This window comes from Ostrinia furnacalis, unplaced genomic scaffold (assembly GCF_004193835.3).
Source record: "Ostrinia furnacalis isolate ACB-3 unplaced genomic scaffold, ASM419383v2 OfSCF1431, whole genome shotgun sequence".
Lineage (NCBI taxonomy): Eukaryota > Metazoa > Arthropoda > Insecta > Lepidoptera > Crambidae > Ostrinia > Ostrinia furnacalis.
Window position 1 is genome coordinate 361,368 of NW_021131670.1, and position 26,278 is coordinate 387,645.

Consider the following 26,278-nt stretch of genomic DNA (forward strand, 5'->3'; position numbering starts at 1 on the left):
TTTTGGGGGAAAGTTAAACTGTCATTGGACCCGCTACGAAATTAATCAGAAGAACATAGGAGAAGTTCGAGGTTAAGGTTCGACTTCCCTCCATTGCAAAGCGGATGACAGGTGACAAACAAAGGTTTAGTAACCATATACCGTAGTTTTCGGATGCGTCGATTTTATTCTAGCACAGAAAATTCTTACTTCAAATTGTATTTATTTATTTATTTATAACATGCGGCTTGAAGACACAGAAATTCCAAAGCGCCAACAAGTTATACCTACATCGTAATATAAAAGGTATATCAATGATTTAATGATTTTCACAAAATATGCGAAACGAAACAAGGCAAGCGGTTTTAAAACAACGTTAAATTCCAACTTTTGCTACTGAAAAAATGTTACTTATTTGAATTAAATGAATTAATTAACGAACCTAATAGATAATGAAGTTTTTTATCTTTAAATATCGCGTGCAGCTAAGAAAGCGTTAAAATCTAGAATAGTTCTCTAAAATATAAAAAATGAACTAATTCAATACAAAATCATGTCGAATAACAGTAACTTAGTGTAAAAATAAATACAATTCTAATGTTATCGTAGGAGAGCTCATTTTAGTATACCTAAATAGGTGGAAACTTTGTTCGTCCCTAGGGACTCCCAGAGGGAGAGGTCTAGTGGTAAGACCAAAATGTCTTAGTCCCAGATATGCCTCAGGTTTGATTGCCGTAAAGGCCAAAATTTTCAGCTAGTTGGTGGTATATTAGGGCTGGTACTAAATCCGCTTGACTAGCTTACCATTATCTTAACTAAGCCTGCTGACATAACAACAATGTTAACAGTCCTGTGTTTCGACATTTTGAGGTAAGATGGGTCTTGAGGACTCGCTTCTATCTTCAGCCTAATCGTAATCATCACTACCCATGTGACATATTATGAGAAATTTAGGCTAAGAGTTTTCTTCTTGTGGTTTGTGTTTAAAATGTTTACCGAATCGCTGTTTACGTAGTGTAGTTTCAGGTCTATCTGTCACCGTCACTCATGCTGGCATCACGCTTTGCGTGAGAGGAACAGTCGAAACTTCGGATAACGTTTTTCGGAGTTGATTGTATGTCCAATGTCCACACACAGATTCTCTTCATTTCGTTCCACGCTAAAATGCCTTTTACCATAAAAACAAAAGCTGGCACGGTTTACTTTAGGCGATCTTATCGTTTTCATTTGTTTGGGTGCGTTATGTGATAACGTCACTAGGTAGGTAATTTTATGTATCTAGTTAGGTCGTCTGTCCAGTCTGGACATGGCATTTGAAAATATCTTGGCGCCGGACCAAGATCGTTCGTTTTACTGCCACATTTCAGTTCAAATACCTCTTCATTTTCTATTGCTTGTTTTGGATACTGTATTATAAATATTATGTGCCCACAGATTCTATAGATCTCTTTGCAATGTCTAATTACAGAACAAAACTCAAAACTCGATTCAATTTCAAGCATAATTAGGCTTTTGAATGGTTGAATTGCAATATTTAGAGACAAATGAACAGAATGACAGAATGTACCTTTTGAATCTAATTTTGGCCTTAGAATGTCAATGACAGTAATCGTTTGTTGCTTACGTGACCAACAAGCTTATTTGCTCAATTAATGTACTTTAAAAATGTAATAAAACACAGACCGACGACACCATAAAGGTAGCAGGAAAGCGCTGGACGCAGACCGCTCCCAACCGGGCAACATGGAAAACATTGGGAGAGCCTATGTTCAGCAATGAATAAAATGCAAGCGTATTGTGTGCCCTATTTAAATGTTGGTTATTCTTGATTAGGCTATTCTTCATGTAACCGGCTAGCTTCAAGAAACTATAACTCAAGTTTACTAGGTGTAAAAAATTATAAAATCACATTAAAACCGACTATTATCCGGTCGTTGAAGCTCCTTAATAGACTCTGACTAACGCTAGAACATTCTACACAATAAATTGAACAGCGCCGAGTGGATCCATCTTTGGAGATGTTTACCCGACACTTGTAAACAACTTTCTCCTGTATTTCTAATGCAAATAGCTAATTGCCACCGTTCGAAACTAAATCACTGCACATATAGTTCTCTGAACGGTATCACACGGTATTCTGTCGGGAACAAATCGATTAATGTATTACTAACGCTATTAATATGCAAGTATAATCGATTCTGCGTCGACTGGTCCGATTAATTGACCAGAAGCAGATCGTATCGGACGATGTGTTGTTTTTGTTTTTTGAGTGCGTGCTTTTTTGCACGTCACTATTACGATGGAGCGTGACGCTACGGTTAATGAAATCCAGTTTGCGAACAGTTTTTGAAAATGTTCTCTTTTTTCTTTCGAAACGGATCCGGATTCACAAAATAAACTCAAGTTTTATTGATATTAATAGAGATGGTTGGTCATAAACTTCTAGCTAGAGTCTAAAACAGTTAAAATAAAAACGGCTTAAAATATTTCTGTCCAAATATGTTTTTTAACTTTAACTTTCTGAGACAATGTGATTCACCATAAACATAAATATATCTTGTCAGTGTACCTACTACCCCAAATGCGTCTTAAAACGGAGCAAGTATAAATAATACTTACTTGTTTTTGAATATAGTACTTAATGAGTAAGTATACATTTTTGTATGTATTTACAAAAACAGTCGTGGATCGAACCTGCGATCTTACGACAACAAATAGACCTGGATTTTATTTAAAAACTAGCGGCCGCCCGCGTCCTCGTACGCGTGAATCGCTTTTTACCCCATTAGGGGGAATTTTGCAAAATCCCGTCTTAGTGAGCACCAACGTTCTAAAAGGAGCGAGTCAGTCAATCAGTGACCTTTCGCTTTTATAAATAGATTGATCTACAGCTGATTAAACTACGTTTGAACAGCTAGGGTTGCCTTAAGGGTTGTTTAATATTATTTTCTCCAAAATTTTAGTTATCAATTAAAAAGAGAATGGTCTTAAATGTAATTTGAAACTATTCATTCGTATTACTTTTGCTATTGCTCTTATCTCGTATGCCTGGTGTGCTGGCTTCAATCCAAATGCAAAGTGGAATGTGATAATTTCTTTCCTGCACGTGCTAGAGGTCAAATCGTCTAGCTTCTGCACAAATTCATATAAGACTAGCTTTCGCCCGCGGCTTCACCCGCGTGAAATTTAGTGTCGCAGACAATAAACAGTAATACTGTAAAGTTTCAACAAAATCCGTTCAGTAAGCGTGAAAGAGTAACAAACATCCAGACATCCAAACATCATGATATCCAAACTTTCGCATTTATAATATTAGTAGGATTGCCCAAATTCTTGGGATAGAGTTCTAAGGAGTAAATAATACCCCTTCTGGAGTTAAGTTCTGAAAATTCTAAATTAAACTATAGAAAGGATTAGGCCCTTTATAGTGTACAGCATGTTTAGCTATTTCATAGCTTTTTGAGCTTTGTGAATAAGGTTTATATTTTCAATAATATGTACTATAATCGCTTGATCCCTTTCCCTATACAGGATAAAAACAAAGTCATATTGAGAATTTCAAATAATTGTTATCTTTGGACAAACTCTCCGCGCCGCTATAGTTGTTAACGGTAAATTGATTAAATTAAATACCCACCTAATATTAAGATGTTAAAGTTTAAACTCGAATATAAACAAGCTCAATCAGTACGTCATAATTATATTATACTTGACGTATAGCTAATTAACCTCGTTCTCGTAGATTAAACATCTGATAACACTTGTATATTGCTGTTGCGTTGGTTATTCGTAGGAAAACAGCATTAAATATGTAACTTTTATCACCTAAAGAGAAATTTTGATGTAATGTTTGTCGTAATAAAAAAAAATTAAGTACTGATGCAGCTATGACCACCACCCACCTTTGGTTCCCATCACTATAACTCCTGTATAGCTTATATCTATAGCTTGATCTCTATTGAAACCCAACCAATGCAATTTAAGTAGTCCCGGGCAATCAGCTATTTGGTTTATAAAACCCCTTTTAGAACAGCTATGATTGATTCCATTCTTTAAAGCACAAGATGCGGTGACTTATTTTTTCATATTTATGTGGTCAAGATTGTACATTAAAGCTTTTATTTATTTTACAGAATAATCATGCAACGTCCGAAGCCAAATTCGCGGAGCAGGCTCTTGAAGAAATCAAGGTTAGTTCCAACTTTTTCTACTTTTCTCAAACAACGCCATCTATGGTCGCTAAACTTTTTCTACTATCCTAAAACAACGCCATCTATGAGCGTGTTGATGTTTAATCTGCTAGTGTAGATGTCGCTAATATCAATGCCTAGTCGACGTGAAAGTTCTTTCCATTAACTTGCAATAGATGGCGTTGTACTAATGTTTTGAGTTTATGCTAAGGTTGCAAGATGGTTTTTCGCCACATTTTTCAAATCGGGTACCATTAATATGCAAGAATCGTAAACGAAACGTTCTCATTTAAAAGGATTTTTTTTTTATTAACTAACATGATACAATAACTTTGTCCGATAAGTATTATTTGAGGTCCTGTCTGTATACTGTACCAAACACCTACCCTTTGATAAATAAACCTTTGTCTTCCGTTATCTGCCACTTGGGTACAAGACGTATGCAGCTTTTCATTAAATATTAAATAAATATTTTCTATGATTCTTGCTAGAAGTCCACTTGTATTTACTGGGCACAAAGTTATTTATTCCTTTACTCACTTGATTTCTACAAAAACTCATGCCCGTCTTCACCATCAATCCCTAACTTTTAAGTGACACCTATGGTAACACATAACAGGATTTTTTTTCATAGGGGTCACTTAAAAATTAAGGATTGATGGTGAAAACGGGCATTAGAATCCAAAATCCATCATCACCCAGCATTTTACTGACCAAATCGCGTCCACAAACCATTAAAAATAACATCAACGTTGCCACAACACGGCCTCAGCCTACGTAAACACACTTTCCGAAATATCCTCATAACTTCAATGATAACACCTTAGTTGTTTTTTGCGTTTCTGGATTCGGTGCTATTAACCGTTTATTTGCCGATCGAGCTGGGTGGTCCGTGGAGTGCACTTCACGCCTTCCCGACGCACCTTTATCGCGGCGAACCAGACGTGCGCCACAGAGATGCGATTGAAATGAAAAAAAAAAAACATGTTTTTTGACACTTTATTAGTTCAGTAATAAGGACTTCCACTGCTAAACATAGGCTACCCCCAATGCTTTAAGGATTGATCGGTTTGAAGCAACCTGCATTCAGCGCCTTCGCGCTACCTTGACACTTATGAACGTCAAACATTTCTATGGATAAGTCACCGTAAGCTGCGCCACAGAACAGAATCTTTTCGTTAGTAAAAAAAGTTAGCTGCTAAAGTTTCTACTGAAAGTATCAGAAAATTTTGTGCAAGCATGGATATTTCAACAGGTCTCTTATAATATCCATGCTGTGTATTTTGACCCTCTTGTATCTATAATTTTACATACAATTTCGTGTACTGTGTCAGCCAATGATTTTGAAACGTTGAACATCCTGAAAATACTAAGTATATGCTGGAAGCGGGAATTTAGCCCCACATCCCAAATAACATAATTATTCAACTGTTATCCTCACTGTTGACAGAATTTCAGAATTCATTGCATTTTCTAAGCATTTTTTTTTAAAATAGAATTTTTCAGATTTTTCTTTTGCCGCAACTCTGTGTCAAATCATTGTGTTCTTTGCCCCGTGGTTATGTCACGTGATGAATCGCGCGTGCTGACGAGCAATACTCCACGCCACTCTGTTGAAATGGCTTGCGCATACGCCTCTTGTGAGTTGCGTCAAATGCTCAATATGACTGCGAACAACTGCGATCCATTTTGCGAATACCTTTGCTTCATCATTTATAAGGACTTCAGATAGTATGGGCTATATTTCACCGGGACACCATGGCGGCGCAACCAGTCGCCGGCTACCAACAAAATGTATGCAGCTCTATAGAGAGTTACTCACCTGGTGTCCGTTTGGTTGCCCAAAGCTGCATACATTTTGTTGGTAGCGGCGACTGGTTGCNGGCTACCAACAAAATGTATGCAGCTCTATAGAGAGTTACTCACCTGGTGTCCGTTTGGTTGCCCAAAGCTGCATACATTTTGTTGGTAGCGGCGACTGGTTGCGCCGCCATGGTGTCCCGGTGAAATATATAAAAGCCCCGGGTAGACCTAACAGCCACATGATATTGTGCTGAAAATTTTAAACTCGAGCTATGTTAACGTCAAATGTAAATAGACGTCAAAGATGAGTAAAAGATATTGTTGTACCATCTCCTTATTTGTTGACTGTCATGTTGGTAGGACCATGACCACTACTGATCGACTGTACCTAGATAAGGTATATCTAGGCGTAGTCTAATATGAGTTGTGAATGGGGAATTTAATTCATCTCATTATCCTTTTGGATCATTTTCAGAAATCTCTATGAAATTGGTTTAAGTTTAGTTAACAAGACAATCCGATGGCACTGACGGAATCCAATGTCGTGGTTAGTGAAATCTGAAACTGTTAAAAGAAGAAAAATATTTGTTAATAGCAGAATTTTTTTTTATGCATAACAAGCAAAATTTTTTTTTAATAGAAGAATAATAATTTCCGTCCCAATGCCTCTCGATCCTAGAGATCTCCAGGAAGTTCTAGCAAGCCTCGTTTGTTATTTTATATTCGATTTCATAAAATCAGCCAATCAAAAGCCTGAACTTAAGTTTAAGTTGAATCTAGTTTTTTGAACGTTGTTTCAGAATACGGACTCAAAATCCTTCCTCAATTTTATCAGCCAACTCATCGCATAAAACGATTTACATTTGCCACCTCAATTTCTTTACCGGCATGAATTTACGATCACGCATGAACGCATGTACAGACAGCAGCTTGTTAAGCTTAACACTGTGGCAATGGCCATATCATATGCAGTCGAAATAAGGATGATTTTGCAACAACATTGTACAACTTGATGTGCTGTCGTCTGTACATCGACGACGCGTACTCACACCCGCGGATTATAAAATCACCGTGAGTCGGAATAAAACGAAAAGCATCGATTTAACTAGACGCGCGCATTCGTACACTCGCGGGCTTGATTCGGCTGCTTGTTACACCGACGCGTAACAATATTCGGTTCGCCCGCATTCGGTGAACGGCGACACTGCTTTGTTGGTCATTATCCTGAACATAAGTTTGTGCTAGCGACCCATTCAATTAAGTTCCCCAAAAAGGTCCGAGTAATCGCATTGCATCTTTTCATCCTATTTTCTTCTAGATTTTCTTGCCTATTTCTTCTTATTCGTTACGCTCTTGGTAGTAGAACTCCCTAGTTCACGGTGGCACAGCCAGCCATGACAAAAGTTTCTGATGTTTAGATATTATTATTATGCTTGGTGCGGACGTGTTTTCTTGAACTTTCTTAGGAGGATATTCATGAAAATGTTATGAAACCTCTCATATAACATTGTCCATTTGAATGTTTTTTCCGCAAGTATAATTACATTCAGTTCAGAAATTTTTATACATGCTTTGAGTGTGCTTTGAGGTTGAATTGTAGCGGTGTCTTTTATTTTTGTTATACAAAGCAGTATTCTCTTGTCAGTGAATTTATAAATTCACCCAAAATTGTTACGGGTCATTGTAACAAAGGCCTGTAACTTTGTATTTTGTAGTCTTTAGTGTCTCCCCCGTCGAATCGTTTGAAATATGAACGGGTGCGTGCTAAGGGGCGCTGTGTAAATATTGGCAGATGTAAGTGTGGCTGCAGTAGCGCCACCCCTGCGTGACGTCACTGCTCGAAATTCGAATGCCGTTTGAATGTCGAATTCGGGATTCGTTTCAGGTACAATTCAAACTTTTGAATTTGAATCCTGTGGGTCTAGACAAAGTGCAAATTATAATCGCAAACCAGTCGAAAAGTGGTCGAAAAGCCCCTTTTTTGTATGGAGTTTTGACGGATTCGATATTCGATTCGATCAAAAAGTGCGTTTTGTCTAGGGGGGCTGTTCTAGATTTGGGATTGTTTCTTTTTTTATTTATTGTGGCGAATCGTGCAGTTCTATTTATTCGTTGTGGCATGATTGTTATGAGAGGCATGAAAAAAGTGTTAATTTTCCACAAAATACATTCATTAACTGAAGATCTTTCACAGAATTTTTTTAAACAACGCAAGGATACTCATGATAATTAATATTATAAGTCCTGCTTCGCATTTCTCATTACAAAACCCATTATTGTGTATCTTAACTAATTTGCTACTTCACATTGTTTGTCCTGTTTTATTGTTTGTCCAAACAATTCTGCATAAAAATAAACGCGCATGCGTGGGCTGGTAGTGCGCACTGGGCAAGTTTGCGCGGGCAATTAGCGCTCCATCGGCGCACCCGCCTCGTAATAAGTTAATTGAGGTGCAAAAACATCGGTACGATCGGCAATGGAAGGTTGATAGTAGTTGGCAGATTACCCCCACAAAAATTGACGTATTTCACTTTGAGCATCCACCCAAATAGCACCCTCACGAATAGCATCTGGCATATTCCACTTAGAGCACCTATCGATATTTTGGGCAGGTGTTATTCGTGGAATTTTATCGATAGGTGCTTTAAGCTATTCGTGCGGGTGCTCAAAGTGGAATACGTCCAAAAATGTACGCAGCCGTGGTTGATCCTTGTCCTTGTAAACCACTCCCACTGCCAGTTAAACAAGGCTATACCCCTCCTTCATCATTACAATTTACAATCCCTGCATAGATGGATCTACAACCTGTCTTTGCATATGGCCTGTCTTTTTATCTATAACATTTTAGATTTTCTCTTAGCTCTAAGAACTGAGACTGAGGAAGTCTGCCTTCAAATGTATTGATTGATACTAGTGCCATATGCTACACTATCTTCTATACATTGAATTACGAGTTATGGTTGGAGAATATGCAAGATTTACATCTTACATGGATATAATATCTTCCGAAAGTTCCGAATCGAATCCAAGATTACGATTAACAGTTGCAATTCTTGTTGAACTTTGGGAAGGACTGAAGAGTTATAAACAAGTAAATGTTGAAACAAAAACTTTTATTTTCAAAAACTGAGGGACGTCATATGCCAACATACATTGCTGGCCGTACCTCACTCGGTTAGCATCAACTTAATGTGCGCGCTAAACGGGTTACACGCAGCCACCGTTCTCACCTCCGGATAAACCGTGTAAGTGCTTGCTCTTTAAGTGTACTAATTAATAATTGAATGTAAGACTTAAAGCAACAATAAAAGACCGAAGGGCCGGAACCTACAGATGAAAGAGCACACGTAATCATCTTCGAAATATTTAGGTTAGGAGGTAACTAAGTATGCCGTAGAAGTGACAGTGACTGTTCTGATACAAAACACGAAATTCTTCAGTTTGCTCATCTGTAAAAGACTTTCGGTGTCCATGAAGTCACAATAATTCTATTTACTACTTAGATATTTGTAGAAACCTTCTATCTTCTAGGTTATAACAACTGATAATCTAGTGTACTAGTTAAATTCTGACGTGACTCTTAATGTCCATGATGAGACCATGTTGATTTGTGTATTTAACATTATTTTCTTCTTCAAAGTAAGGCTGATACGGGACTATTCCCACCTCTCGTTCCACCGCTGCAACTCCTGTGTAGCCAGGATCTACAGCATGACCGCCAATAAACACCCAACCAGTGAAGGTCAAGTTTGTCCCGGGGGCAAGTTAAACTGTCATTGGACCCGCAACGAAATTAATCACGAGAACATAGGAGGAGTTCAAAGTTAAGACAAGTTTAAAGTGAGGCTGAAGCAGGCATCGGTGTGAATAACCTCTCGTTCCCACCGCTGCAACTCCTGTGTAGCCAGGATCTACATGATGCAGGCGTGCAAAGTCCAAAATATACTGAGAATGTAAATAGTGTTTACACTTTAGAGATGTGCGTCCTAAGAATTGTAGAGTGTTTCCAAATTGACAGTTCCTCTCGCTAACCTTTAACCCACCTCACCAAAATAATTTCGCAGGTCTTTCCAAATTCGTTTGTTTCATGCGGTTTATGTATCTGTCAGTTGTTTGCAGTGACTGCTATGATGGCAGCTAATATATCAACAGAGTAACAACACGGAACGAGCGGAACAAACAAAATTAGCCGGTCCGCCCGCTGTCTGTCTATTTGGCCGCGCATATAGACTTAGCCGTGTAATCTTACTTAACGCGGCCCGGGATGTGGCGACGCAAAATGGCGGCTGTAGCGTATGAGACCCTTGAGGCACTAATCTAGGGTTTTCCTGGAAAGATCTTGGCCATAGACTACAATATTATGCAGAAAGCCCTGTTCACAAGGTTTTATAAGATTAAACACTTGATTAGTGCTAAAATTTATAATACTGTCAGTGGTTTCACCCGCTTGAAATGGGTCTGAAACAAAAACGCCTTAATTTATTATTAAAAAAAGTTTTTATTGATGGATAATATGTAAGACTACGGTATGGTTCTATTTGAAAACTTCTTTTCTCTGAAAAAAATACGAGTTTACACATTTGTCTTTGTATAGGTACGAGTAATTACCTTCACTACAGCATAGGGCACGATTTTGTAAAGCACATTTCCCAGACAATATTACACTCTATGCTGTTCTGATTTCGAATACATTTTGATTAGTTTTCTCACTGCTGTACTTTCTTGACTTAGACCAGCACCAAAATAGCTTCATCGTCGGCATCACAGTTCCATCGTAAGATAATCTCCCACCCCCCCTTATTACATTTAGATTCGGATCAAGAAAGGGCGGATTTTAACTTTGCCAGAGGTCTAGCAAGCCTGGCCAACTCATTATAAACTCTTGCGACTTGAATTTGCCAAGCAAATGTTATCATGAGCGTTTAGGATAATCTTAAGTTGACCTAACGTGTTGTTTTTACAGTTACAAAACTTTCGAATTAGATTTATGGTAATTTATTATTGAGATGGAATTAAATGCTAGATTTTAACGGACTATGTCTTATTTTTACTAATGTGAATTTTTCATGCACTCTGTCTGACGTAGAGACTAGAGTTGATGCGATAATTATGTATTTTTTTAGAAATTTCATGTTTGAAGATCTCGACGATTTCAGTTCTTTCAGTAATCTGTTCAGCGTATGGTCTTTATATAAATATTATTTATCTGGGGTCTGGCTATGTAGAGAGTTGCGTGTGGTATTAATTTCAAATTATTCTGTAATCACCCAAAATACTAATAAACGGTCGGCAATCTTAGTCCACCAGTCCCTTGAAACATAACTTGAACCTTAAAACCTTTCGGGCCAAGTAAAGGCCCGTAACTCCGCACAAAAGCCACGAGCGCGGAGCTATCACAACAAACCGTAACTTCGGCGTCAAACGCATAGTTTTAACGCGCTCGGTCAGCGGCCGTGCCAAGGAATACATTAGCAGTCGCTTGGGTGCAGCGGAATATGCTGGGAAAACCAGGGCTGCTAGTGGTCCCGCTGATAAAAAATTGCAGGATTTATTGTGAAGGTTCACTTATTTAGTTGTGTTGCGATAGGTGCGATTATGAAAATCATAGATACCTATTGTACCTACTACCCAAAGGGCGATTCGTGGAAATTCTGCTTATAAAAAGTATGTCAATTAAGTAAATGGTATGAACTGCGCTTATGACAAGTTAGTCTTTGCTACGAAATGCAGCCTCCTAGAGACTCAATTCGTGGGTCAACTACTCCATGTCTCACGTCAATAGTAAGAGTATTTTACCAAGATTTTGGACTCGCCTATATCTTATAAAGGGTTACTTATGTTTCTACATGGTCTATCTACGCCAAACCTTCCTCAAATTATCGGTTTACGCAGACGATCTGTTACAGAGCTCGCTCCGCGCGTCCGAGGCCGACCGGCGCCGCATGATGGATCGCATCGGCAAACTCGAGGACGAATTGCGCCTCCTCAGGTTGACAAGGTGAGATTACTATTATAGCATCAACATTAGGTCTTTTGGTCTCCATTGCAGAAGCTCGATCATCGCTTATTTGACTATGCTAATAGTCAAATTGAGGATTTGACCAACACTGGATGGTGTTGACTTAGACTTTTTAAATAAATAAAGCGTGGGCAAACTTGAGGACGAATTGCGCCTCCTCAGGTTGACAAGGTGAGATTGTTGAATAGAGATGGGTATAAATCATAATCATTGTCATCATTTGGTCTATACTCGACCCTCTCCAAATGACTAGGTGCATTTGCATCGAGATTATTGAATAGAGATGGGTATAAAATCATCATAATCATTGTCATCATTTGGTCTACACTGCAGGTGCTCGACCCTCTCCAAATAACTAGGTGCATTTGCATCCTTCATATAGAGGATAATAATAATAATCATCATCAGATAATTTATTCTCCATTGCAGGAGATTCCCATTCCAATTAATTTACCAGTAAGCAAATGTAAGATTTCGCACTCAGACTTTTTAAATAAATAAAGTATTAGCAAACTCAAAAACGAATTGCGCCTCCTCAAGATGACAACGCTGCAGGAAATCATAAGGGCATGCCCTTATGATTTCCTGAGTCGTTCCTTCCTGATCCGAGTATTTTTCCATCCTCATTGTAGCATTATAAAAGTGAATTTTAAACTGATATCAGTTTACTAATGATTAGTCAATTTAAAAACAGCATAGAATCCAACGAGACGAAAGCGACGAACGGCATCGAAGACGCGGAGACGCACCGCATGCGCAAAGACCTGGCCGACCTGCGCAAGGAAATGGCGGATATGCGCAAAGCGAAGCAGAACGCCGAGGAGCACGCTCTCAAGTAAGTGGTACGGTCTTGTAGATGCACATTATTATTGTTTACTTTCCGCCACATCATCATTAGCCTGGCAGTTCACTGATGGACATAAAAGACGTTTATTTTCTGCAAGCCACATCATCATCATCACCACCATCAGCTGCTAGGCTGCTATCATTTCTGGACATAAGTCGTTTATTTTCTGCAAATAGGCTTTTAAAAGAGTTTTTCACGTCACAGTAATACTTTAATCCCTACTATTGCCTCCACTTTCATCATCATCATTTCAGCCACAAGTCGTCCACTGCTGAACATAGGCCTCACTCAATAATTTCGACATCACCCGGTTGGTAGGGGCCTGCATCCAGCGCCTTCCTGCTACCTTTATAAGGTCGTCGGTCCACATTGCCTCTACTTTAAACAGGGCTAGTCTAGTAATACCTAGATCAGAGAAAATATATTATACTATGAAGTACACTTGCTGAAGCTGCTACAACCTCACCAATTTCCAGATTGGAGCGCCTCGTGACGCAACTACGCTCCAAATTCAACGGTCTAGCAGTCACCAGCGGTCCGGAATCTTTACCCAGCGACGCGGAACACGAACCCGGGACTCGGGCTCGAAGGACCAGCAACAACTCGGCGAATAACTCGGCGGTCCTCTTCGGACCTGTCACGGATTTGTAGCGAACGAACCTGCGACACTTCGCTGTGATAGTCGCCGCTGAGATCGTGTGGTCGACCCTCTGTGGGCTTCTTTGAGAACTCTTTTTGTGTACTTTTGAAAGGACATCGCCTTTTTCACGTTTGTATTACCTATTGTGGTTAAGACAGTGGATAAAAGAACAAACATTATTTAGTGTTCTTTTAGAAGGACAATACAATTAAGACTATTCTAACGCTCAGTAATTCAATGTAGAGTTTGAAATAAAGGCTTGCAGAATTAAAAGCGAGTTATCCGAGATAAATATTCCGCTGTAGTCAATCAATTAGCTGTCATTAAATTTACTAATCATATCGCGCTTCCCATTATGTACGAAATTGTAGTTCTAAATGAAGGACCAACTAAGGTTAAAAGCTTACCCTCTGTTTCATATTGCATAACTGTATTGAACGTCCTAAATAAAGGACTGGCATAAATAGGCGCTGACTAAGATTTAGTTGAAATTATTACTCATTGTTATTAAAGTATCACATTATACACACTCGTAAAATATACGTAATATCTAGATGCATACAATATACATTGTCCATCCTTATTGAAGAACTGATTAAACTATACGTTATTTATGGCTTCATAAATCATAGCTCCATAGTTTTCTAAATAATGGTCACAACACTGTTACTCATAGCTTATAATTGTAACCACCCGTCATTTAAATATTTTACTTCATCATAGCAAATAGCAGTCTTCTCTTAGACTGATTACTTCACAATATGTGATTGAAAAAGTAATGCTAGGTACTTTTTGATATTAAAGTACAGTTGCGGGCGCATCAACCTATTGCTAATGGATATATAACCTTATGCTAAAGATATACGGTTTAATCCATGTTGTTTAAAGTGGCGACTGTACTTAAAAGCTCTTTCAGGCGTGCTTTTGTACATATCTTTATTAAAATTACTTTCATTTTAACACCAAAGTTTAACCTTAATGATTTATTTTAGTTTTTATCGTGGTTAAGTTTTAGTTTATTAACATATCGTCCATTTGCGACGACATTGTGACATCTTCAGTTAGATTAACAGAAGATGTCACACTTATGTCGTCACAAATGGACGATATAACATTCACAATTATTATCACTTATACAAGAACTTCTACTTTCAGATACATGAACTATTTATAAATTGTTACTACTACTGCTGAAAAGGTGCATAAACAGTGAATTAGATCAAAACGTTGAATAAAAAAGTTTAAAAATGTACTGAACTAATGTTGAAGAAAATTTATTTCATAAAGTGTTTGCTTGGTACAGTTACATTTCTATTTTGTTTTTTGTACTTGCTCGATTGTGTCGGAAAATGTCTTATCAAGCTACCTACACTGTTGCATCTAAACGTAAGAGAACGTAACATAAAACGTATAGCCTGATGTGCTATTAACTGACGTCAAGTCTAACAATCAACAACAAATATTTACCCAAAAATCAATCGCTAAAATTGATCAATCGACGCGAATGTGATCGTTCAACGTTTACCGATTCATTCTCGATAAATAGAGTCGTATCGAAACAATTAGACTATACTTGTAAGGATCTGTTTACGTACACGGTTACGTACATACCTTGAATGTACCTAAATGAACCTTATTACAACGACTTTAGATGCCAAAATGTGTAGCTTGTTGTGACGTTTACGTTTGTTGGCGCTTGCAATTCTCGTCCAATTCGCATTTGACACATTCTCATTAAGTACCGGTAATGTTTGACTATCCCTCGTTTTTTGCGAATTTTTGGGCCTTTTTGTGTGCTTTCGCGTTGTGTGATTTATTTTATTTTTATTTATTCATTATTATTTTTTTTGAGAGAAACAGAAACAGTTCACTGTTTTCGTTAGAATTCATTTCGTAATTATTAAAAGTCGCCGTGAATTTGATTTAATGAAAATATATTGTCGTTTGTATTTATTTTAAATATAATTGTTATAGTGCTTTAATTGTACGTATCAGCTAATATGCTGCTAAAATTGTTTTTTGTGAGTTGATACTCGTAGTTACGCTTGTTATACATATATTCGCAATAGTTATTTGTCCATTTTAATATTTATATTTGCAAGGAGCTGTTGTAAAATATTGACCAGTTTCTTCAAATGCCTAAGAAACTATTACGTATATCATATCACATTATAATTGTTTTCATTCAATTTTCATATCAATATACTTTCAATGGTATCTACGTTAGTATAATTTTCTTATTTTAATATTTGTGCACATGTTTTTGCTCATGTTTGTGATTTATATTGATCGAATTTATTTAGACTAGTGGTGTGCTCTCTAAAATACTTTTTCTTCGCAGTTACTTCTTTCACAAAATACTAATTGGTTACATAATTACTCTTTTTTAAAATTAGAAGTGTTTTTGAAGTATACGAATACAGGGTGTAGATGATTAATTCATTTATCGTAATCAGAATCATAATGCTTTGAAAATACGTATTCTAATTTATTTTTGGTTTCTTGCAATTAATAAATGTAACCAATGTCAATAGCATCCACGGTCACAAATTAATGCAAATATTAAAAAAATATAGCACTTATTTGTGGTCGATTTACGATTAGTCAAATGGAATTGTAGTAAGAACGTTTAGTTTAAATTTATTTAACATAATAATGAATAAAATACACTAATATACTGTAACTATACAATATAATATCACGACTAACTAACCACCGATATCGCCCTAGACTAGACTGATTTTACTAATATTTACTAACTAATACGTAAGTAACAAACCAAATCATGATATTAATGTAACTATAAAGCAATAATGTAACTAGATTTATTAATTTATTTAATACTTGAATACTAATTTAACTTTTGAATTCAAAAGAGGACATTTCAAATGTAGATAGAAGTTTGCATTGGTAAATTGTGTCAAAAATAGGCAAAAAATATTAATTAGTAGTTAAAATCGCTTTGTAAATTGAAATAGCAGTAGAATAACTACATGATGGAGATAATAGTACTCAGTTAAATGTAACAAGTTATAATAAGTTAAACACTGAAGAATAGGCGCTAATCTATACTAATATTATAAATGCGAAAGTAACTCTGTTTGTCTGTCTGTCTCCCTTTCACGCCTAAACCACTGAACCGATTATTATGAAATTTGGCATAGAGATAGTTTGAGTCCCGGGAAAGGACATAGGATAGTTTTTATCCCGGTTTTTGAAACAGGGACGCGCGCGATAAAGTTTTTCTGTGATAGACAAAACTCAACGCGGGCGGGAAGTTAGTTTTCAATAAATGTATAATCACATTGTTGACTTGAGATTTTATAGAAATATGAAAAGTATTTGTTGCGTCATAAATATTACTTTATTTCATTTGTTGGCGTCTCCATCCTAAAATGATTATGTATTTAGAGACCAGTAAACAATGTAACCTGTAGAAATAAGTGACGGTAGCCCAGACCGTGATTATGTGTAATGTTATTTAGTAAGAAGTTGACTCAATAATATGTTATAAATCAAAATCGTAGGTATTTTTTGTATGTACTACGTTCAAATGTGTTGTTATGTATGCATATTGGCATTATTTGCTCTAATTATACAATCATTTGCTAGTTTAACCTGGAAAGTTTCACGAGAAGAGTTTTAATTTTAAATGATAAGATTTTATAATTTCATAAACCCAGTTTTGACCGTGTGTCATTTGAAAAGGACATTTTTGAAACATTGATTAAAATTGTCGCAAATAAAAAACCTAAAATTCGAAAATGTTTTCAAATATTTTCCTTTCTCTTCTTAGTTTCCACCAAATGATCGAGTCAGAAAAAAATAATATTCATTACTTGAACCGTATATTACATGTACAGAACATCGTCTCATTTGAAATAATGCAAGATTTGGTTACATGAAAATTGCATTGAATTGTAAAAACTACGATCTCACTATACTGTGACTGCTCAGCAACGGACATTTAACGAAATGCATAGATATACAGGGTGTTGATTTCAAGCTCTAAGTATGCTGATACACGTCACAAGGTTGGAATTTGTTTGTAGCTGAGCAGTAACATTTCTTTGTCTCTGGCACACTGGCGACTGTGGCGCAACTCGAACGCAACGTAACTTTTCCATACAATGAAGGTAGTGAACGTGCGTGTGTTTACAGCATCGGCTAAGTGCCAGAGCCTAAACTATAATGGTGCCTTATTATTAAGTAACTTATCCGCCCACTTAGATATACGACAGTCTCAAAACACTCGTTTAGTTGGAAAATCTTAACAGCGTAGCTTGATATCAATGTGAATACACCTTTAATAACCCTACAGGCGATATACATCCATAAAGCTTTATGATTTTTCAACAAACGTTTCCACTTCGTGCCATCAAAATGATGGTATTCAAACGAATTTATTTACTAAGTTGCTCTTTTTGTGAGATTTTTAATTATTTTACTTATGTCGTTTTCAATTTTAAAAGTACATAGGTAGAGTTACTTTTTTCACCTATGAAGATAAAACTTAAGGATCTTTTAACCCTACATATTTTTAAAGTCTAATGAAACATTATTTTAAAATATTGACATATTACTTGCACCGTAATAGACGCTAGAATTTACTGCCCTTATTTATTATTTATAGCTTTTATTCTAAATACTCATTTTGTTGTGTTGCATGTACATTCACGATAATTTTATTGTATTGATTGGTGATATAAAAAATTCATTAAATTATAACGGAAATAATGCATTTTATTTTAATCCTAACCTTTTTTAATAAATAAATTAGATTTTTGGTTTGCCTAATGCCATAGTCTAATTTATTGTCAAAACCTTATTATGTTTCTGGACAAATCATCATACGACACGTCAAAATGGCATATGTTCATAAAAAAGTGCAAGTTTCTTCGAAAAAAAATCATTTCAACGGGTCAGGTGAATTAGTGGCTTCGTAATACACCGTTGATTATATCAAGGGTTATCAGTCACACCTTGTCCACTTTTCCCACAATGGCTGACGCACTCCCGCGGAAGTTCCCACCCATCACACAAGATGGCGCTAGCACGTGACCGCCACGCGCCCACGCGTGCTACAACCAAACCCTTGCGCATTTGCTGTTTTTATTGAAAACGCTCAGAATAATCGAAACACTGCACTGTTGTTTCACTCTTGAATAAATTAGTTCCGGGCGTGGGTTAAAAAGCAATTGAACCGGTCATTATGGACGCATAAAGAAGGAATTATTTATTGGCTCACCGTTACGCTGTAATGAGGAAATTAACCTCAGGACAATTTTTCATTTGTATTTTCTTTTTGGGATAGTTGACAATACTCACGACTTGTAGTTTTTTGTAAGAGTTCATAAGATAACGAACATAATTTATCACTGTATGTGTATGTGAACAATCACTTTTACTTTAATAAGGGCTGATTTTTCAATCGTTAGATAACTTATAACTGAAGAATAAGTTTGGCACATTGACAGTTTCAGTATGGGAAATATGTCAAAATGACAAGGTTATTCTTCAGATAAAAGATATCTGAGGATTGAAAAATCAGCCCTAAGAGCAAAATCACAGACGAACCGCTAGACAACGCTATCTGAAGAATTAACTTGATGTTAAGACAAAATTTTCCTGAAACATGTTCATAATGCTTTATCTTAACTTATTAACTGACAAATAAATCGACTCGATAACAAAGTGGAATTGGTTTACAGTTGCCGAAATATTTTATCACAACATGTTGGGCGCCAAAACAGCCAATTTAGTTTTTGGTGCCCAACAAGTAATCGAATCGAGATAACGTATACAAAATTAAAAGCATGTCTGTGTACAGTGAAAACTCCCAAGTGCTACTGCGTAAATAAGTGTCAAAAACTAAGTTGGCTTTTTTGGCGCCCAACATGTAGTAATCGAGGTATCCTATACAAAATTAAATGTATGTAATGCAGTATCTACGTACAGTGAAAACTGCCAAGTGCTACGAACTGCGTAAATAAGTGTCTGGTCAAATCAATCACCGACCGAGCGCCGTTAAAAAGCTCGCCTCATTATTGGGTATGAATTAATCACACTTGTTCGGACGTTAGTGCGTGGGTAGTTGTTGTGACATTGATATCGACTATCGACATAATGATGTCAGGAATCTGGAAGTGTACTACCGAATAATCAGGTTTAATTTAACAGACTGCAATCATCAACAAATCAAATCAGTTACATTTGTAAAAAAAATCCAAGTTGTAGATTTTTATTCCAAATATCTATGGGGATGGAGAGACTAGTCTCTGGCATTATTAGGTTTACAGGTTTCTTATTATAGTTCGATTTTTAATTCGACGGAATTCTGCTGTCATTTTTTGACAATTCAGATGTAATAAGCCTTTATTGCTTTGAATTAATAATAAATAATATGAAATGAAATTTCATCAAGTACAACTTTTAAGATTGAACTATTGTTTGTTTTGTGAATTCAATGTTCACTAATTATTATGTACATTTTAGAGACTAAATAGAAAAAAACGTGTTTTTAACACAGAAAAACGACATATTAACATAAACGAAAATATGTATTGATCATCAATCATCTTTATCGTCATCTTAATCAACTTGGATTATAAAATTGGCATCTTGTTAAATTGATTATTTTATCAAGCTTAATTTTATTAACAAAAGAATTTTCATAAAAAAGGTTTGTAACCCATGGATTATTGGCCAGGGAGTCCAGTAATTCCCAATTTTTTTTGTAACTTCAAAAATATGATAATAAAAATTCTAATGACCATTTTGAAAGGATCAGTACATTTTTAAGCCTTAGTTTTTCAAGTGAAACCTTAAATTCAAGAAAGGATTATTTTTTAATTTGTAAAAATGCTCTCCATTCTTAGTGGGAATGTTTCAATGTTGACAAAACTTCTGAAATGTCAAAATTCCGTCGAATTAAAAATCAGAGTTTAGGTACCTTATACATACCTATCTATCTTCTTTCATCTCGTGACTCATAATTTACTATTCCATTTTTCAGCAAGGAAGCTTCATCGGCTTTAAAGGTGGCGAGGATCATAATCCTCATTCAATAATTTCATTGAGGTGGTATATTTCTGCAGACTTCAGGATTTGTGATTTCCGCATTTTTGCATCGTCGACACCGTTCAATATCGATAATGGCTGCAAAATACGGAAACGCATCACTACGCAATGAATATTGTATGTCGCAATTTGTATAATTTGATTACTACACCCCACACGGGTAGAGCCAACGGTTTGGGACTGGGCGGTGATTGTCCCTTTATGAAGTTACAACTCACTAATGTGGTGATTAATTTGATATCTGGATATTGCAGGCGAGGTAACATTAAAAAATTAGGTTCGAATGTTCAAATTTTTACTCGTAAATACCTGCTTACTTGCTACAAATGCTTCCCATTTGCCGTCCCGGTAAAAAAGCTATGAGGCTTGAGATTTTCTAGTAGGTACTAAACAACTGCAATAAAAATTACCGTCCACCAAACGTCCAAGAAAGCCTGTAGTTTCAAGATAATAATTTCAGGGGATAAATTAATTCTTCCAACCTCCTACGCCGCCTACGCCCGAGCATATATTAACCGACACTTTCCCTTTATCATTATAGATCGTTTAACTACCACCTATCTGCATTGTGCACGCTTATTTAATCAATCAAACACCCTCCGAATGTTATCACAAAACCCATCCCGACAAATTACACATTAAACGCGATGCTAAAAAGCGCGGGCTGTCAAACTGACAGTTCAGTTTTATACTTTTTTATTGCTGGCCATGATGATGCACCCTCGTGAAAACGAACCACAGATAATGCTAAGCGGAAGCTCAGGCGTGCGCATACGATTATAATTGTATTTTTACAAGTATTATTTTAGTGAGGGCTGCGTGGGAGCGTGAGGGAAGAGGGTGCATCCAGGTAGCCGGTAGGGTCACGAAGGGATGAGCTCGTAATGTGATTATTGCGAATGCGTTGCGCAGTCACCAGGTGTTTTGACTTTGGGATTCGCTCTACAAAAGGCTAATGGAATTGGCAACGGTAATTCCGTTCGGCATTTTGGGATTTACTCGTTGTCTGGCGATGACAGTTTTTTTGTGTAATTTTAGCCAAATTTGGGGCTTTGTAATGCGTTTTTTATGTTATTTTGAGTCCATAAAAGTATTTAAAGCCTTTTTGTGACCGAAGACATGAAAAAAAAACGACGATGGAAGTAGCTAGCAGCAACAGTAAACAGATTTAATTTGATTAAGTTTTTTTAATACTTCAGGGAAAACTAAGAGAATTCATTTCACAAATCAAACAGAGGAATATATTATCCTCTTGAACTACATTATTATCTTTGAATCTCCCCAGTATAAACAAATCGCAGTTCAATTACGTAAAGTGTGTGATGCTTTTGAGGTTATTTTTTCAAACTATCGGACATTGTACATCTGCCAACTTGATTTGTCAGCCGATTGCCGTCTATTTACGCGATAATGGACCATACGACATTGTAATGAGGGTGATTGTGTTTTTTTCAAAGAGAAAATGGCGGTTGCCCCAATTATTTTCGCGGGAAATATAGCCGCGTGCGCCGGAATCGCTCGTCCGTGAACTGGAGTGGGTGCGTTGTGGCCGACACGCGTTATTTTTTATTATTTAGATTTAATTTAATTAATTACCCCATAACGAATAGTCTTTGTGAATTCACTAGGGTAGGTTTGTAATAAAGTTGTATAACATGTTAATCGCTTCACTGATGTAGGTAAGAGCTTTTTATTTAGTTCTTACATTTTTAAATATTACCTACTAATTTACATAGCAAAATGTTTTCGAAAAACTGTCAAAAGTAGGTCAATCGTAATATAATTTTGTCTATCTACCTACCTACTTTAATATGATAAGTCATACTCTATAATTGCCTACAGTAGGTAGGTAAGTACAGATTCTCAAGAGTCCACTAACGCATTAATTTCCAACGGCTTTTAACAAAATCTGAATTATTTCCCAATATTCAATAACAACTTTATGCGAACATGAGCATAATAATATGAAAACTGAAATTTAATTTGAAGAAATGTGAAAGTTTACCAACATTTTCATTTCAACATTTCTACTTCTATCATAAACTTTACAGACTTTAGATTAGGTAAGTAAACAACTAAATCTAGCCTAGCCTTAACAATATCTCCAAGTATTTTTGTCTTTTTCTATCGGAAAGCGCGCAGTCACGGTCCGAGCGACCACCCGCGGAGTGTTTGCTCGGCTGCAGTTTAATTGTCTATGCAAACATTTATTAGGATGCTGCTCCTGCGCAGCGTTTAAGAAGGAAAATGGAAAAGAATTGGCGGGAATCTGTATTTTTTTATCTGTGAGGCAAAATAAAATAATTAAGTTTCTAGAATATATTCTTAAAATAGTTAAATAGAAGTTATTTTAATGGCAAAACACGAAAGTGATTCATTGATGTAAGGAAAATTTATTTGTGTATTTTGTCTTCTTTGAAAAGATGATCGATTGAAAGACCCAATCGATGGAGGTACCTACTAAGAGCTATGAATGCATCATAGTTAGGTATGAATGAAATAAAAATTGTAGGAATGTGATGGCGATTGTACAGACGACGGCATATCAAGGTAAAACAGTGCAGTAGGTACGTAATAGCATAGCCTATTTAACAAGGAAGAAAATTTACCGAGAATAGACATGAAAATCAGTGTTCTGCTTCTTTCAGGGCAGTTTTTACGCTGAGCTCTTTGCTTTTTGCATTGCTGCGACACGTCATTCTAACGTGTAGGAAACATTTTTCCAATTGCACATACTACTTTTGTTTTACATGCTTATCATTGTCTCATGCTGTTTTCTTATTATTATTATGCTGCAACTTTACTATTTATGTGTGTTAAGTGTATGCAAATAATGATCTATGTTCCTAATGAGTTTCCAGCTTTTCTCTACCAACCATGACTCCCTTCTTGCTACTTATTTGGCTCCAGATACGATCATCCATTTCATCTTTGGGCTTGTTTCACAATAGGTGAGTAGTTGGACGTCGAGTGGATTCTGCGGGCCGAGGGCAGCCGGGAGGCAGGCTAGTCTCGAGGACCCTCGAGCACGGGTGGTCTGTACACCCGGAAGGTAAAACAGTTTCATGTTTAGTATAAAGTTTTATGTTTAAAAATAAATATGAAACTTAAAGCTTGTCTTCTTTTATACCTTTCGAACATACCTAACTTTCAAATGTTAGTTTACGAGCTTAAATACTTTTTTTGTAAAAAATAGTTGGACCTAAATGTTGATTTAGGTAGCACTATTAGAGCGTAAAAAATGTAAGTCAAATGTACTCGTAAGTCTCAAAACAGACAAATTGAAGCTTAAACTGTCCTAGTGTCCGTTATAAAAGATTTGACGATTATTTTTTATGAAATATTTATTTAGAGTAGATATCTAATTAAAAGTTATGATTAAAAAGGAAAACATACATTCCTTATGATTTTTAACTATTTGGGTGAATTAGTGAAGGGTTTGCTTCCTACTGTTTAAGTTAAGATATGAGGTCCTGTTGATACGTTAAAAATTCAACCCTTTTTCTAATGAAATTCCCAGTCCATTCTGGCGTGCGGGTGTACCCGTCATATTGAAGACACAAGTTTATGATGATTTTACGGCGAGGGCCACTTAACGCCGGCTACCGGGTACTACCCCCCCTCCCACACCCCGCTTTAATTAGATGCACCCCCCTAAGTTGTTTTTATTTCGATTTTAACAAGGTGTTTAGAAGGTGGGAATGTAGGAACTAGTTTATGTTAAAAAGATATAATCATAATGTTTTATGTAGAATTGTAGATTAACAATAGCTCTTATCTGTCCTAAGGTATGTTTGTAAGTTATGTAGGTACCTACTTGATTAGGTACTGTGTGTGTGTATTAGAAGATACAGCTCCTATACCGTATAATTTTAAATAACACTAATAATACGAAATTTTAATAACTATTATATTAATACTAAAGCTAAAGCCAGTAATTTTACATCTTCGAACTTCATTTTAGATCATATTTTCAGGTTTAGGGAAGGAATTATGAGTATGTATCGAGTTAAGCCTGAAATTACGTATTTCTGTGCGCTTTACCAGGTAATCGAATCCAGGACCTTCTGATCACAAGAATAGCATTTCTTGCCACTTGATCATAAAGCCTTTTTTTTCAGAATTCAAATTGAAACTTAAATCACTTCTATCTAGCATAGTTACTATAATCAAAATCAATAAACAGCAAATCATTTCCCCACTTCTCCAACTCCAAAACTGCAATTAACCGACTCCCACGCACTCTAACCGCATACATTATCTTACTTGCATTCATTTTCGGGATTATACCCACTTTGCCCGGGGCCACAGATTATACGTTTTCTGGGTCCCACACTCGCCCCATACACTTGTATGGGAAATTTATTGCGTATTAGCCGTGTTAAAAAGAGATCAGCCGAGATTTTGCGGCATGGATGATAAAGATTTTCTTTAAATGTTAAACAATACTGCACGAGTGTCGTTTGGTAGAGATGGTGTAGATTTCTTACAAGAGTGTTTGAAAATGGATGTGATCAAATTCTAAAAAATATATAAATGGAAAGGTTATAGAACTCTAGATAAGAGTTCAGGATTTGGATCATTTGAATGGGGTTGGGTGGCCTACACTACATTGGCTTCTTATAATAAGTATTTTTTATCAACACTTGAAAATCAACTCACATTAATGTTAACCGAGTCATCATCGTCATCATTTCATCCATAGGACGTCCACTGCTGAACATAGGCCTTCCCCATTGATTTCCACAATGGCCGGTTGGTGGCGGCCTGCATCCAACGCCTTCCTGCTACCTTTATGAGGTCGCTGCGCCTTCCGGTACGTGAATACGAGTAACGCAACTCAAATCTAAGATCACGACGTGCATTGATTTTTCACTCTAAGTTTTTTTACTAAGGAAAATCATTGAACAACGTTTTCAATCCCCTTACATTATCAAAAATCTCACAGCAAGGTGCGCGGGGGATCCTTAAGCCGCCGACACACGCACAGCATCGGTAATAAAGTTTTCCCCGGGCACTTGTCGGGATTACCATGCGGGATTACGGCGGGCCCCGGGATTGGATAGGCGAGGGCTTACATGGCGCTATAAGTTTTGGAACTCAGGAAAACTTTAAAGAATCTAAAAGGGAAAGTTTTGAAAAAGAGGGCAGAAAATCTTGGATATTATCTAAGCTCCATAAATAACTTAGATGCTAAAAAAGGTGTTGACAGAATAAAAAGGTTTGTAGGTGAATTTTCATTATTTTTCTATATCATATTGGTGATGTAAGCATTCATAATTTTGCTGGAAATGATGATTCTTCTTCGTTGGATTCTTAAACATTGTTTGTAAAAAAAACTGAACTGTCTCTTTCATTTGCAGAGAAATAATTTACTGTAAGTGTGAAAGAAAACGTATAAATTAGCTAAAACGGTGTATGTAACGGTAATGTTTTTATTTTAAATGAATACGAAGGACATACTATCTTGCGTGATTAGAACTGGCGACATGTAAGCCATCTCTGCCCAAAGGTTCGTGGCTTATGCCACTTTAATTGTTTTTTAAGTGCGCACACGCGGTTTGGTCCATTCACAAATGAGGGGAGCGTGGGACGAGCTGTATGAGAATCGCGGCCGATAGTGTGTATGGCCCTTAACAAAACTGCACTTGAACAAGTGCCAGCGAAATTGTTATGGTTAATATTCATGACGACTAATTAGAAGTACATACTCGATACAA

At 36.6% G+C, this 26,278-nt stretch overlaps 1 protein-coding gene across 2 annotated transcripts in view; it reads left to right on the forward strand.

Annotated features, from left to right (window-relative positions):
- Nucleotides 1–16,475, forward strand: part of LOC114352711 (uncharacterized) — a 30,039-nt gene extending 13,564 nt beyond the window's left edge. Inside the window, exons 4-7 of one of the 2 annotated variants that reach the window (XM_028304386.1) lie at nt 4,113–4,169; nt 11,879–11,970; nt 12,686–12,826; nt 13,315–16,475. In XM_028304386.1, coding sequence (XP_028160187.1) covers nt 4,113–4,169; nt 11,879–11,970; nt 12,686–12,826; nt 13,315–13,489 — 465 coding nt within the window. In that variant the 3' untranslated portion in view covers nt 13,490–16,475. Of the gene's footprint in view, nt 1–4,112; nt 4,170–11,878; nt 11,971–12,685; nt 12,834–13,314 lie in introns of both variants that reach the window. The other variant, XM_028304387.1, reaches the window with a different exon arrangement.
- Nucleotides 16,476–26,278: the final 9,803 nt, after the last annotated feature.